This window comes from Taudactylus pleione, unplaced genomic scaffold (genome assembly GCF_031769625.1).
Source record: "Taudactylus pleione unplaced genomic scaffold, aTauple2 ptg000138l, whole genome shotgun sequence".
Classification (NCBI taxonomy): domain Eukaryota; kingdom Metazoa; phylum Chordata; class Amphibia; order Anura; family Myobatrachidae; genus Taudactylus; species Taudactylus pleione.
The window spans coordinates 5,060,747-5,075,703 of record NW_028284540.1 but is presented as its reverse complement, the minus strand read 5'-3'; the positions used below and the strand labels follow the sequence as shown (position 1 = coordinate 5,075,703).

General features: G+C 39.1%; 1 protein-coding gene across 1 annotated transcript in view; it reads left to right on the top strand.

Moving 5' to 3' along the window:
• CNTNAP5 (contactin associated protein family member 5) overlaps nucleotides 1-14,957 on the top strand; it is a 621,635-nt gene that overhangs the window by 278,354 nt on the left and 328,324 nt on the right. The window contains exon 5 of the mRNA XM_088473678.1: nucleotides 13,698-13,901. Within this exon, the coding sequence (XP_088329804.1) occupies nucleotides 13,698-13,901 (204 nt within the window). The remainder of the gene's footprint in view (nucleotides 1-13,697; nucleotides 13,902-14,957) is intronic.

Here is a 14,957-nt window from a genome sequence, read left to right as displayed (position 1 = left end):
GACGCTTGGAGATGACGTCATCTCCAAGCGCCACTGAAGCCGGACCAATCGGCCGGCTAGCAGCGCACTCCAGGTCTTCGTGACCCGGAGTGCGCTGTTCCCATAGCAGGGTTTCACGGGCTACGCCCGTGTTAAACCCTGCTAGTTACCTGGGTTGGATTGCCGGGTCACTCGACCCGGCGATCCAACCCTCTGCCCTTTTACACCAGGGAGCTGCCCGGGTTAACCCTTCAAAAACCCGGGTTTTAGCTCCGGTGTAAAAGGGGTATTAGTGACCCCTGTCCATTATAGTGGTTCCAGGAGAACTATTCTTGATAATTATCTTAGCCCCCATAGCACCTGTGCTCAGTTTTTAAATGATTTATTAATTTTACTGTGTAGCCAGAATGGGAACTGAAGTGGTGGAGTGGTTTTCTTATCACTGTATGACCAGCTCCCACAGGAAACAAAGGTAGAGCTGCCGCATTAAGAATATCGTAGGTGTAATTACTTTGTAAATGGGGCTTTAGTTTCCTGATTCTCCACATGCTGTTTTTTAATCACAACATTTTTTGTGCATCAAATGGAGAATGATTCCATGGCAACAAATCTATGAAATTCAGATGAATTTCATAATCATCTCAATATATTTCCCCATCTCTACTTAGAACTCCCATATATTTTTAAACATATATTTTTTTTTACTTTGAAAGATTTGTTCATAGTTTGCAGATACATAATACATACTATTTTATATTAGAGGGGAGATGACAGAGCTTGATAGTAACTCCATTGTGGTGAAAGTTTGTTATTACATAAAATCCACTTGTTCTATATTTTTTTGCAATGAATGTTACAAGTGACCTTCAGGTGTTTTTTGGGCATAAATGCCACTTTTATTGTTCCAGATACTTTTTAAAGATCCTATTTCCATTATTTTTTTTATTCAAGTTTTCAGAGTTAGAGATTTTCCATTGGCAAAATATGAAAAAGAATACAGGACACTTTATAACAGTGTCGAAGTCAGGAATAGATTCTTACGTAGCATAAAAAGACACTCTAGGCCTGAGGCTATATACACCTGGCATGCCACTGGCTTACCCTTACTATAAATGTGCATTATTTGCACACTCATTTCTGTTGTCAGCTAAACAATTTCCATCTAATCCTCTTAACTTAGAGGACTAGCTACTTTGATGGGCAGTAGACAGTGATGTGTAAAGGGGCACATCCACTAGGCGATATTAATGAGCTATTGAATGATAATGATATTGATATAGTTCAATTGCTCATTAATCATGCATGAATCATGCACTAACTTGTCGGAAACGACCAGCAATGTGCGCTCCCGCTGGTCGTTTCCGACATCAATCATCTGCCGGACATGCCGGTCAATCTGCCGATATAGACAGCTTGGCCATGGTCAGGGATAATGGAGGGTGCCTACACTGAACGACTAATCATTCAGTGTAGGCACTGCAGGGAATGGGGAATGATGGTATGATTACGATGTCATAATCGTACTGTCTTTCCCTAGTCGGCATGTGGATGTGCGCCTTAAGTAATACAATCTACCAGAGACATTTCTATAGGACTTGTCTATGTCCTTTTTTCCTCTGGATGTGTGATCCATTCCACATTCCAAGTTCCATGCTTTGTGGAGCAGGGGAGCACTTTCACTCCCACTGACCCCAGGCCAACTTTTCTGTATGACTCGGTCATACAACCCTCCAAGAAACTCTGCAGTCTGGCTGGAGTAATATGTAGCAATTTTCCTTGTGCCTCACTGTCTATTTCCCTGTAGATTGTAAGTTTGTGAGCACGGTCCTCTTACCTATTTTTCTGTTTGTTATTACCCAGTCATGTGTTATTACTGATTTGTTCCCAATTGTAAAGTGCAACAGAATATGCTGGTGCTATTTAAGCAACTGTTATTAAATAATATATACTAAAGTCCAGGAGTCTAGGGGAGTGGTAGAAGAACATAGCACCAGCCCTTGACATATACAGTCAGGTCCATAAATATCGGGACATTGACAGAATTTTCAGATTTTGGCCTCTATTCACCACCACAATGGTTTTGAAATGAAACAAACAAGATGTGCTTTAACTGCGGACTTTCAGATTTAATTTGAGGGTAATTACATCCAAATCAGTTGAACGGTGTAGGAATTACAACGGTTTCTATATGTGCCTCCCACTTTTTAAGGGGCCAAAAGTAATGGGACTATCAACTCAAAAGCTATTTCATGGACAGGTGTGGGCTATTTCTCCTGTTATTTCATTATCAATTAAGCAGGTAAAAGGTCTGGAGTTGATTCTAGGTGTGACATTTGCATTTGGAATCAGTTGCTGTCAACTCTCAATATGAGATCCAAAGAGCTGTCACTATCAGTGAAGCAAGCCATCATTAGGCTGAAAAATCAAAACAAACCCATCAGAGAGATAGCAAAAACATTAGGTGTGGCCAAATCAACTGTTTGGAACATTCTTAAAAAGAAAGAATGCACCAGAGAGCTCAGCAACACCAAAAGACCCGGAAGACCACGGAAAACAACTGTGGTGGTTGACAGAAAAACCCCTTCACAACAGTTGGCCAAATCAAGAACACTCTCCAGGAGGTAGATATATATGTGTCAATGTCAACAATCAAGAGAAGACTTCACAAGAGTGAATACAGAGGGTTCACCACAAGATGCAAACCATTGGTGAGCCTCAAAAACAGGAAGACCAGATTAGAGTTTGCCAAACAACATCTAAAAAAGCCATTACAGTTCTGGAATGACATCCTATTGACAGATGAGACAAAGATCAACTTGTACCAGAGTGATGGGAAGAGAAGAGAAGGAAAGGAACTGCTCATGATCCAAAACATACCACCTCATCAGTGAAGCATGGTGGTGGTAGTGTCATGGCGTGGGCATGTATGGCTACCAATGGAATTGGTTCCCTTGTATTTATTGATGATGTGACTGCTGACAAAAGCAGCAGAATTAATTCTGAAGTGTATTTGGCATTATTATATGCTCATATTCAGTCAAATGCTTCAGAACTCATTGGACGGCGCTTCACAGTGCAGATGGACAATGACCCGAAGCATACTGCAAAAGCAACCAAAGAGTTTTTTAAGGCTAAAAAGTGGAATGTTATGCAATGGCCAAGTCAATCCCCTGACCTGAATCCGATTGAGCATGCATTTCACTTGATGAAGACAAAACTGAAGGGAAAATGCCCCAAGAACAAGCAGGAACTGAAGACATTTGCAGTAGAGGCCTGGCAGAGCATCACCAGGGATGAAACCCAGCGTCTGGTGATGTCTATGCGTTCCAGACTTCAGGCTGTAATTGCCTGCAAAGGATTTGCAACAAAGTATTAAAAAGTGAAAGTTAGATTAAGGATTGTTTAGTTTGTCCCATTACTTTTGGCCCCTTAAAAAGTGGGAGGCACATATAGAAACCGTTGTAATTCCTACACCGTTCACCTGATTTGGATGTAATTACCCTCAAATTAAATCTGAAAGTCTGCAGTTAAATCACATCTTGTTTGTTTCATTTCAAAGCCATTGTGGTGGTGAATAGAGGACAAAATATGAAAATTATGTCAATGTCCCAATATTTATGGACCTGACTGTATGTGCACATTGGTCTCCTTATACACTGGATATTCTATGTAATACAGTTTTCTTATTTAACACTATAGTGTTAAATAAGAAAACTTAATTTGGTCTTTACCAGTTTTCCATAAAACTCAATTGGTGGGTTTCCAGAAAACTGGAAACTCCCCCTGTATTTGCCTGTGCTGCCCCAGTCTAAGTTCCAGTCATATGGGGGGACTCCAGGAAAGTCAAAAGGGCAGACCAATGCCAGGGTGCCCCCATCATTTTCCAAAACATAATAACATTTTTTGTTCTAAATATAAGTTTATTAGATTCGATGTTGAGTCTTGAGATATAAAATTTTTTAAACTCATTACTCAAAGAAAAGTGGGCCCAGGATCAAAATTTGCTAGAGGGCCCATTATTGTAATGAGATATCCTATTCTCTATAACAACATTTCAATTAGACTGACACAACTTATTAAGTTTAACCCTAACTTAACATGGTATCACCACTGTTTCATGGTATCCATTTAAAAGCAAAAATGCAGTGGTAAAGCTTCTCATCTGTTGCACTCACATGCTACATGTTGTAATGGCAGGAGGCTGGCAGATAATTACAGTCAGTGGTGACCTGCAAGTGGCCTATATTGTCATCCTCATGCTCTAGGAGACAAAGTCAGATTTTGGAGCAAAGCAAAAAATAAAAAGGAGCAAATTTGAACCTGGACAAACCATGTTGCAAATACATATTTTATTCCCATGTAGGGAAAATGCTGGCTGCTTTTGCCTGTTGCCCACAAATACTGGACAGCTTTACTTTTACACTTCTATTTAGAGTATGGCTAGGACAGGTCTCCTCCCAAATTTAAATCTCTCTGCACATTTTAAATCTGCCCCACATACAACATGGTTTTACCAAGGTGCAAATGTTCTCATTTTTAATTTCCTATGCTGCAAAATCTGAGTCAGCCCCTAAGTGTGGAACTATGTTATATGCTGCCTCAGGATGCAGTCAGAAAGCCGGCGGCCGAAATGCCAACCAGCCGCTTCCTGACTGTGCAATCCTGACAGAGGACTAATGACAGGTGTTGAAATCCCAATGCCTGTCATTATACCTACGCTGGGAGCCCAACACCTGGCATAGGTAAGCCGGGCGCCAGATGCGGACAGCCGCGGGGTGGTGGGTTAGGTTAAGGGCTCCTGGGGGGGACTTAGGTTTAGGCACCCCCCTGGGAGGGTTTGGGTTAGGCTAGGGGAAGATGGGGTTAGAGGTAGGCACCTCCGGGGCAAGGTTAGGATTAGGCATCCCCCCATGTCAGTTTAGGCTGCGGGGAAAGGGGGGTTAGGTTTAGGCACTTACGGGGGGGTTAGGGTTAGGCACTTGGGGGGAAGTTAGAGTTAGGCACCCCTAAGGGAGGGTTAGGGGGGGAATATGGTTAGTAATACTTTAAAAAACTCACCTGTGGGGATCTTCTCTTGCCGGTCTTCCGGCATCGGGATTTGACCCGCCGGACATGCGTAGCCTATTACAGTTCACACACAATCCATAAAAAGCAAGTGGCTCTGTACAGTAAGTAGAGATTATTTTGTAACCACTTATCTGGCACGGTCACATGGGCTGCGACTACTGCAAGCTGGATTTTCACATACATGGTCACATGCCATGCAACAATGCCATCTGTGTCCATTCCTCATCTGTGAAAGAAAAATCCAGGAGTATATATTTACTAAAGTGTGGGTTTTTAGAACTGGATTTGTTGCTCACAGCAACCAATCAGATATGGGCAACACCTCCACTTCTAAAATTCTGCATTTTAGTTAATATACCCCCCATTCTGCATATGTGACATCATTTATAAGATTGCACCCCAGAATGGTGTGTGAATAGCACTCTGGGCATGTACCTGAATCAAAAGTGTGAGGAGGGGTACTTAGATTCCCCCGAGCAATATCTAGAATACCTCTGATGATCAGTTTCCCCTGAAATGGGTAATGTCAAAAGGGGTGATGGTATTGCTACACTTTATAATTATTGGGGAAGGAGGTTTATATATATCATATTGAAACAAAACATACCTACAGTACCCCCACATGAGTTGATTACTAACATGGGGGGTACTTGGAGGTGGGAGGTACTATTACAATGGGGGCCTATAGAGATGGGGGGATGCAAGACCCCTCCAGGAATTTTTTTCCATAAAATCTTTAAATACATTTTTAAAAATATATTCTAAACAGTGATGGCTCCAGAGGTGGAGCTGCAGTGCAGTCCAAAATTCAAATAGAAGACCCACACCAACTGCCACCCCAAATGCTGCCAACCATCGCTGGCTAGGACTCACTTGCTGTTGGTTTGGCTCCCCTATTTGAATTTGAACAGTGCTACAGCACCACCACTGGAGATGCCACTGATTCTAAATTTTATTAAATTAAAAGAATGACAATTGATTGGAATAATTGCTTCAATCTACTCCTGTGTGAAAGATTTTGTATGTTTCTACAGCAAAATTTGCTATAAAGTGTTTGTGTGGAATCAATACAACCACACCCCAGTGTGGAATTAATTCATACCATCACCCAGCTATATATACGTATAGATTAAAAATGACACTAAATTTGTGACAGAACAGTGTTCCATGAAATGGCAAAACAAAATTCCAATTCAAGGATTGATTTACCGTAACTCAATACCTCTATGTGCAAAGTTCTGCAGCAAGTGTTTTCACCTCTAGCTGTAAGTCCTACTGAACCTTTACCTATTCAATTAGATTTTCATTCAGCTGCACAATCTTTAAACTTAAATTTGTAAACTTGTCTGTAATTTTCTAGAATATTTAGTTTGATTTTATTTTATCTCTTTGGCGGTCTAAGTCAGTTTATTGCATTCCCCTACACCCTTGAGCTAGCCATAATACTCCCCTCACCATTTTCACCTCTGTCTTTAGCATTTATTTATGCTTTTTATTTTATTACCCTCTTGGCGATTAGGAAAGACAGTATGATTACGACATCATAATCGTACAGTCATTCCTGATCCCCTGTAGTGCCTACTCTGAATGATATGTCGTTAATTGCAGGCACCCTCCCTCATCCCTGGACATGGCCAATCTGTCGTTATCGGCAGATTGACCATCATGTTCAGGTGATGATAGATGTCGGAAACGACCAGCGGGAGCACGCATCGCTGGTCATTTCCGACATTATAGTGCATGATTTGTGCACGATTAATGAGCTATTAAATGATTATGATGTTGTAATTGTTCAATCGCTCATTAATATAGCCAAGTGTGTACGCACCATTACCGTGCCTATTGTTAGAAAAATTCAGAAGTTACAGTAATATAATTTAAAGTAACTTTCTACTTTCGACAATTTAGGAGGCAGAAACCCATAAACTTAGCAAAAGCCTTAGAGTACAAGTGAGAAATAAATAAAAAAATTGCTCCTAGGTTTGGACAGAATTTAAGCTAATGAAATAATTCCAAATAACAGCTGGCAAAATCAATGGAGAAACCGAAACACTGTACCAAGGCTCTTCAATTAATTCTAAACACATATCATATTTATAGACAACAAATGTAATCATGTTAGCACAAACTGTTTGGGGCCACAAGTGGTCCTTCAAGGCTATTTTTCCAGATGGGCCACTGCAGAACTTTTACAATTCCTGTATAGCCATCATTCTCCTTCATAAGAAATCTGTTGCTCAGATTGATAATATCGTATGGGAGCTGCAGATGTTGATCAACTTGTGAGCAGCCAGGTGAATAATCTGACGGCAAAAGCGAAGAGATAAAATCAGCACTCATGATGGAGATATATGAAATACAAGAATACAAGGGCCCCTGGGTATTTTCATCTTGTCGTATGTGTGAAAACATGTGCAGTAATGAACTCTGGATTTCTTTTGTAAAGACATCAAAGGCAGGTGGTTAAGTGTTTTCTTCTCTTCATAATTTCAAGGTGGACTCTCTAGAGACCTTGTTGCTTGTCGTGGCCTGGACTGAAAATGTATTATCCAGAGCTCGTTCAATCATTATTTTTCTTTAGCAACCAGGGAAATTTGCTCAATTCAGCAGAATATACTGCATGCAAATGATGGTGTCAGATCATTCTTTTATGTATATGCTTGCTGGCTGATTTACTACATCAAAGACTGACACAAAATCTCCTCCTTCAGCTCCTCAAACAATCAATTACTGTAGATTCCACATTGTTTTGCATATATTTTACTCTAAAACTGATGTACTAGGGCAGGTAATGGTTATTGTATTTTATTGTTTTATTAATTAAAAGCTAAGAAAACAAGTGTGTTGTCTTAATATGGACCCAGCCCCTAAAATAAATTGATGAATAGGTTTGTAAAAACTCTATTGAGACCTAAAATACAGTGTAAGTAAGAATATATTGTCAATTTCATTTCAGGCAATTACTAAGCTATCGTGCACGTGGTCTAAAGAATTAAGGGGCGTAACAAACACACCTGTGCTATCTGTGTCGCCCTCCCCACCCATGCACCACTTTTCACTAGCAAAAGAAGAACCAATATAGAACATACTTGCCAACATCCTGGCTCTCCCCTCTGGGAGTGGGCATCCAGGTGAGAGGTGTGGGGGACATGTATTGGCAGTGCTTGGGGGCTTGGTGCCACAATCACTAAAAAAGTTGCAATTCCCAGAATTGTGAAGCATAGGGCAAGGCCATGATGATGTGATTTAGTGCAAATCATGTTATCAAGTTGCCCAAACCGCCAACTACTAGAGTAGTCGAAGGCAGCAGGCTGCAGTAAGGGACCTGTGGTAGATTTGTCTACCTTTCCAGGTATTTGGTAGAGTAGGTAAGCAGAATATATACCAATTCTCTACAGTATTTGTAGGTAAGGTGACCACAAGGGCCACTGTTTTTATGAGTTTGTTGTTTAACTTCAATTAACATCAATAGTTTGGGCTGCCTTCTTCTTAAAACATGTAAAGATTTATGGTGGAGAGTATGGTGGCATTCTGCTTTAGACTGGGTCAGTGAGGTGGTTTGCATTGCTGGGGTCATGAGTTCCACTTGGACCAATGGCCTGTCAGTGTGTATATTGTCCTTATGCTTTCAAGAGTTTTCTACTATAGTTCAAAGACACACTAGTAGGCTAATGTTAGTGTTGTACAGAATTTAGGGTGCAACCTCCAGTAGGTAATGACAGTGGTTCCCAAATTGGGTTCCGCGTCTCAGGGCACTTGCAGGAGTGCCACTGGTTGGTGGTCCAGGACCAAATCAAAATCTTTATGGTCTATGCGATTGGCAAAACCAGATCTGGTGGCTTCCGATCATAAAATATGTGCGCAAACAGAAGCTCAACCCTTTCCACCACCACATAACTGAACATATGGATGACAGATAAGCACAATTGACTAGTTTTTGCAGAATTTCTCAATAAGAAACTTTTGGTGTGCCATGAAAAAAAAATGTAAACTCTAGGGTGCTGTGATTCAAGAAAATTTGGGAACCACTGGGTCAGGAACTGATGTGAACAATTAAATATACTCTGTTCCCTGTTTCACTTGGATACAGAGGTTTTCATATTTGGGTTTTTGTTTTAGACAAAATTTATTATATATATATTAGAACCAACATATGGTAAATTTAAATATACAGTGTCCACTTGCATATTAATTTATTTAACTATAAGGGCAACTGTTTCTCATCTAAATTCAGTTTCCAAATAATAATTTCTAATTGAAGATGTTTTGTACTGAATTACCAGTGTAATATATAAATACCACTGTAAAATGAAGAAAAACAATAATATAACTGCTTCTATTAAATTTTTGATTTTAGGTAGGATACTTAAAGTATAACCCAGTCTTAAAAGGTGTTTAGATTCAGACTTTTTGAGCTTTCCTGAACAACAGACACCTGGTACATAGACCCTTTGAGACTGGGATTTACTTACAATATTCCACCCAAAGCAGAATTTGAATATTGGGGTGGAATTATCCTTTACTTTCTAGTATTTTGTATTAATCTATATGCATAATTTTAAAGTACATTCAAATGTAAGGATTTCCATTGTGAAAATTGTGATATATTTCTGGTACCCCTTTTGTTGGTGTGGGCACAGATAAGTTAGGTTTAGATGGTACCTTACAGTTGAGACAGCACCTCCAGTGGGTCTTACAACTTCACAAGCTTATCCTTCTCAAGCTGCAGCAGAGAGGCTAGCCCAATAAACACAGTAAAATTATATAATGTGACAAATAGAAAAAAGTAGTATATTTACTAAAGGGGGTGTAAGATAATGTGGTTCCAGGGAGGTCAATATGAATAAAATAATAATCACCATACAAATCACTGTCAATTCAACACAAATGAAATACAGTATGATAGATACAATGCAGTAATTAGTAAATGGTCAATAGGTAATCATTTTCTCTAATAGTTAAAAAGGATTCTTTATCCTAACTGCTGCACCTCTTTAGCTATAACTATGAAAAATATGGTTTCTCAACTACTTCAATACACTATACTCTATACATTCAGAAACTTCCTCAATAAAACAAATATGTAGAAATAGCAAGGCAAATTATTACTCAGTAAACTAGCAAACTTTAGCCTGAATAGGTAGTCAGTGCTCTATTACATGTATGTACTTGTACTCCACAATAGGCAAAGGTGACAAACTTGGGGGTCTATGTACTAATCCTTGGGGAGAGATAAAATACCAATTAATCAGCTCCTATTTTTAACATTTGTTTGAAAAATGACAGTTAGGAACTGATTGATTGGTACTTTATCTCAGGTCACTTTATATCTCCTCAAGGCTTAGTGCACTGACCCCTTAGCATCTAATGCTGGTCCTTCTTGATTCCAAAGAACAATAGCTTCCACTTTCTAATTACAAAGCACAAAAATACAGTTTCACTTTAGTTGCATGGTTATCTTTAGCACTCAATAGTATCAGTAGCTCAGTCCCAATTGCACTCTTCATCAGCTCTTATATCAATCTTTCTCATAAAATGGTTTAATCTCTCTTTATACTAATAGACTCAGTCACTGGTTCAGTGGTAGTTCAGTCAGAACATCTATCATGTTGTCAGTATGTATATATCTCTAGCTCAGTCTCTTGCAGATATTAGAATTACTCAATATTGTAATACACATTCAGTAGGGATGTCTTCCTTTATCATTTTAACTCACAAATCCTCCTTGGATCACAGCTGTTGCTTGCAGCATTGAAACGCTGAGTCTGTGAATCTCTCAGAGACACTGCTGGTATACAGTGTCCTTGTGGGTGGGTGTCCCTCCAGCACATATGGGCCATAGTGGTGAAAGAGCAGCAGTCTCAAATAAAGAATCTTGAACAAATAATAGTCCCGATGAGGCCTCACTTGTGTCCTGATTCTGTCATTTTCTTTCTTCTGGTATTTTTTGTCAGTCTGGCCCGTATTCAAGTGAACATGTATGGCTGCTCGCTAGTGTCATCCCTGCAGTATATTTACCTCTGCGTGCCCGCATCCCCTATGACCAGTATTTGCGAGGTCATGGTCAGAATGGAGTGGGTTCTGGAGGTGCCCTGAGCACTCGACTCAGCTGGGTGGCCAGGGGGTGAGGAGACTTAATGGTAGGTCTGTCCTTCGGTTCTGAAATGATGAGTGGAAAGGATAAATTAACTCCCAACACGTATCGGCCTTCCTCAGGGAGTGGATGAATGGCAGCCATCTTAGGTCATGGTATATATGGTTTGGATTAGTGATGTCCTACTTGTCCATTATTGGCCCAGTCATTACTAGGTTACTCACACCGTATCAAGGGTGTGTTAAACTCCTGCATGGTATGTAGTCGGGGTCTGAATAGGGAGCATTTTCCTTGTCCGCTATTGGCCTGGATGTTGTTAGTTTGCTTTCAAAGTCACAGGGGTATGTCAGACTGCTCCGGCCATTCCTGGTTAACTTGCAAAATGACAGGGTTGTATTAGGCTCTTGCATGTTATGTGTAATACAAGGGAACTGACAGGTGAAATGGCTGTAATTATTGGCAGGTGAATTGGCTGTAATTATTGTAGAATAATAACTGTATGAATGGGAAATACCAGGGGAAGTGGAAGAGGGGCAGTTTGTGGAACAAAGAGCCCTCCTAAATTGGAGTACCTACATGTGTGATTCATACTTTTTGCGAAGGTGAGCCGTTCCGTATATGAAGTATGGTAATTAGAAAATGTTTGAGCTATAGATGGCAGCACCCTATATATACTTGTTCATATGTGGTATAATACAGTGTGGTAGCTAAATGGCAGCATGTAGCTGTAAGGGTACCATATGCACAGAATCTCTGTTCATAAGAGGGATAGGAAGAATCAAGGAAGGGAATGCAAGTGAATCTACATAGGCATGTCCGCAATAAGCTTATTTATGGAATTATTTAACCTGTTATTATGGATTTTACCTCGTTATCAAGATTCAACCCATGGGTGCGATGATTTTGAGGCTAACCATCCATTTCAGCTCCTCCTTATTTATCCTTTTGGTATAGTCTCCCCCTCTCCAGTAGGTGGATACTACTTACTATCACATGTATGCCACTCGTGTCTTTATTGTGTTTTTCTTTAAAGTGTCTGGATACATTGTGTGTATCCAGACCTTTCCTGACATTTCTGATGTGCTCAGAAATTCTAACTCTAAATTTTCTCATGGTCCTTCCTATCCCACAGTTAGTGGAACCCCTTCACCAGATACTTCAACCATCTGAAGTCATCCCACGCCATTTATGTCTGCCCATATCTCTCTCCCCCTTCCTCCCCCCTCTACCTTCCAATCCCAAATTAAATTATCCTATGTGAAATACATCTTATTGGAGGTTTTTCTATCCTTGATTTTACTTACAAAGCTAAAATAATTCTGGAGCACTGTGTCTCATATTAAAGGATTGTTTCATACATACCTTTCCTGTCTAGAGTCATTTATATCCTATACCTATAACCTGAGCTCACACGGTTTAGACATATAGAATCTCCACTAATATTGCTACATATTATACACACATAGTTTTTGAGTAAATTCTTTTCAGACACAGACTTAATTATATTTATTTCATGTGATTTATAAGGAGGTGGGGACCTCACTTTTGACTTAAGTCTGCAGCCACCCTGCAGTGAGCATGGAGGATTCTATTTGTCACTCAGTGTCCATGGCACTTGGTACCACCTGAGAATTGTCACTTACCTAGTGTTGACTCACAGACCCCTGCACCTCACACCGCTCTACAGCTGCACTCCTCAGCATCTGCCTCATGGCACTGTGCATGTGCAAACCAACAAATCTCTCTTTTTGCCAGCCCCCCCCTTTTCTGGCACTCTTTGGCTCCACTCAGTGGCAGCCTCGAACATTACAGTGTCCATATGCTCTTATTAGAGCCAGGGGTATCAAATATCTATATTCACAAATAAAATTATTTTTAGAAATAACAAGTAATAGATTGCAGACTGTACACACACCGCATTGCATTAAATGAAATGGATGTGCACATAACTTTTGAGCATTTTAATGCACATTAATTGTAGAATATTCAGTTCATTGAAGAGACCCCATCAAATTCATTACATATTAAACATATTTGCTTTAAATCTTTGGTGTGTAAATTTTTCTAAGGGATTTCAGATGCATAGTGCGATACACTAAATTTCGATACTAAATATGTTGGCTGTAGCTCATAACATCCAATTAGACTTTAGTTGTCATTGTCAATCTGGTACCATGACAATAGCAACTATTTGCTGATGGGTTGATATGGGTTAATGCAATTTGCATTTTTTAAAGTAGTTTAAACAACAAACTTGAGTTTAATAAAGTGATTTAATTGGATTTTGAGGCAGCTGCCTCCACCATTTAAAATAAAGTGCTCTTTTTGTCACCTGCAAACATAACCAACAAGGGCACAAACTGCGAATAAGAAAACTTATTCTTTAAGGGAACTGTCAGGGGGATTCAGTTAACCGAGAGAAGACAATGACTGCCGAATACTAGCCAATAATGATGCTGCTCATGTTCATGTCAATAGCGAGCAGAATTGTCATTGACCTTGCTTGTTTGCTTACAAGACCGCTTGTCAATTGCCGCTTTGTTTGTTTCCTATCTAGAATCTGATGTAGCTGACTTTGATGGCAGAAGCTCCCTCCTCTACAGGTTCAATCAGAAACTGATGACCACATTTAAAGATGTCATTTCCCTGAAGTTCAAGACCATGCAGAGTGATGGAGTATTATTTCACGGAGAAGGACAGCGTGGGGATTATATCACTCTAGAGTTACAGAAAGGAAGATTATCTCTCTACATAAGTCTAGGTATTTTTTTTAACCAATTAATTTAGGAGAATTGCTATTGCAAGTTTCTTTGTCAAAGTTTGTATTTAAAGGATTCTGCAGCTTTGTGACTGTTCCTATTATGTGCACTATTAATAGGTGCATAATAAACTTTTAATAGAGGAAAAAAAATGTATAAAAATGATAAACTTTCATAATTACCAACTAAGTTTTTTCCTTTCCCTAATTTTTAATTGACTAAATTTAATTTACCACTTATCTATTCTTTATGGATGAAATAGTCCTTAACTGTCATTGTTTTGATATATGAGGGGAAACTACAGTAATGAGAATATTTTGTATATTATATATGCTCCATTCTTTCAGAAGGCATAATTACCCTCTTTTTCATGTTAAATTTACATGACATTTTATTACATTAAAATGCACTTTTATAAGATATCTTTTAATAATTTCTAAATGTACACATATTTACAAACAGCTAGTGTCAAATGTCAGAAAAAAGCTTTCAAATACTATACTAACAAATATAAACACCATCATCCAGACCTGATACTTCAGATGTATCTGATATTTTTAATAGGATATTTTACAGTATTAGATTTTACACTATAGTGTAAAACAATTTTCTAGTGTCACTGTCTTGTTTTCTTATGATACTATAGCGATTAAACTGAACATATTAAATGATGTATGTGATGAAACAACAATAAATAGTTTTTACATACTCTAAACAACCTTATTATGCAAAGAGCTGGCATAGAGCTTTGCAAATTATCATATAAAAAATTAGGGTTAACTGAAGCAACAAAGTAATTTTTTTTTCCGGTCAAATTTCCGTACTGAATTTGAAATGGGACATTGCTCTGGGAGTGCAAGTCTGCTAACTGCTCCAAGAGGCAGAAATGTGTTCATAAATCCTACTTTCTAATGAGTAAAATGTCACAAGTAATTAGCTCATACATTGGTCGAGGCCCCAGTTGAAATACATCTGTTACATTCATGTATTCCAGACTTTCTATCATAAACAGAGAACCTTTAAATGTCAAATTTGCCCATGAAGTTTAGCAAGAGAGG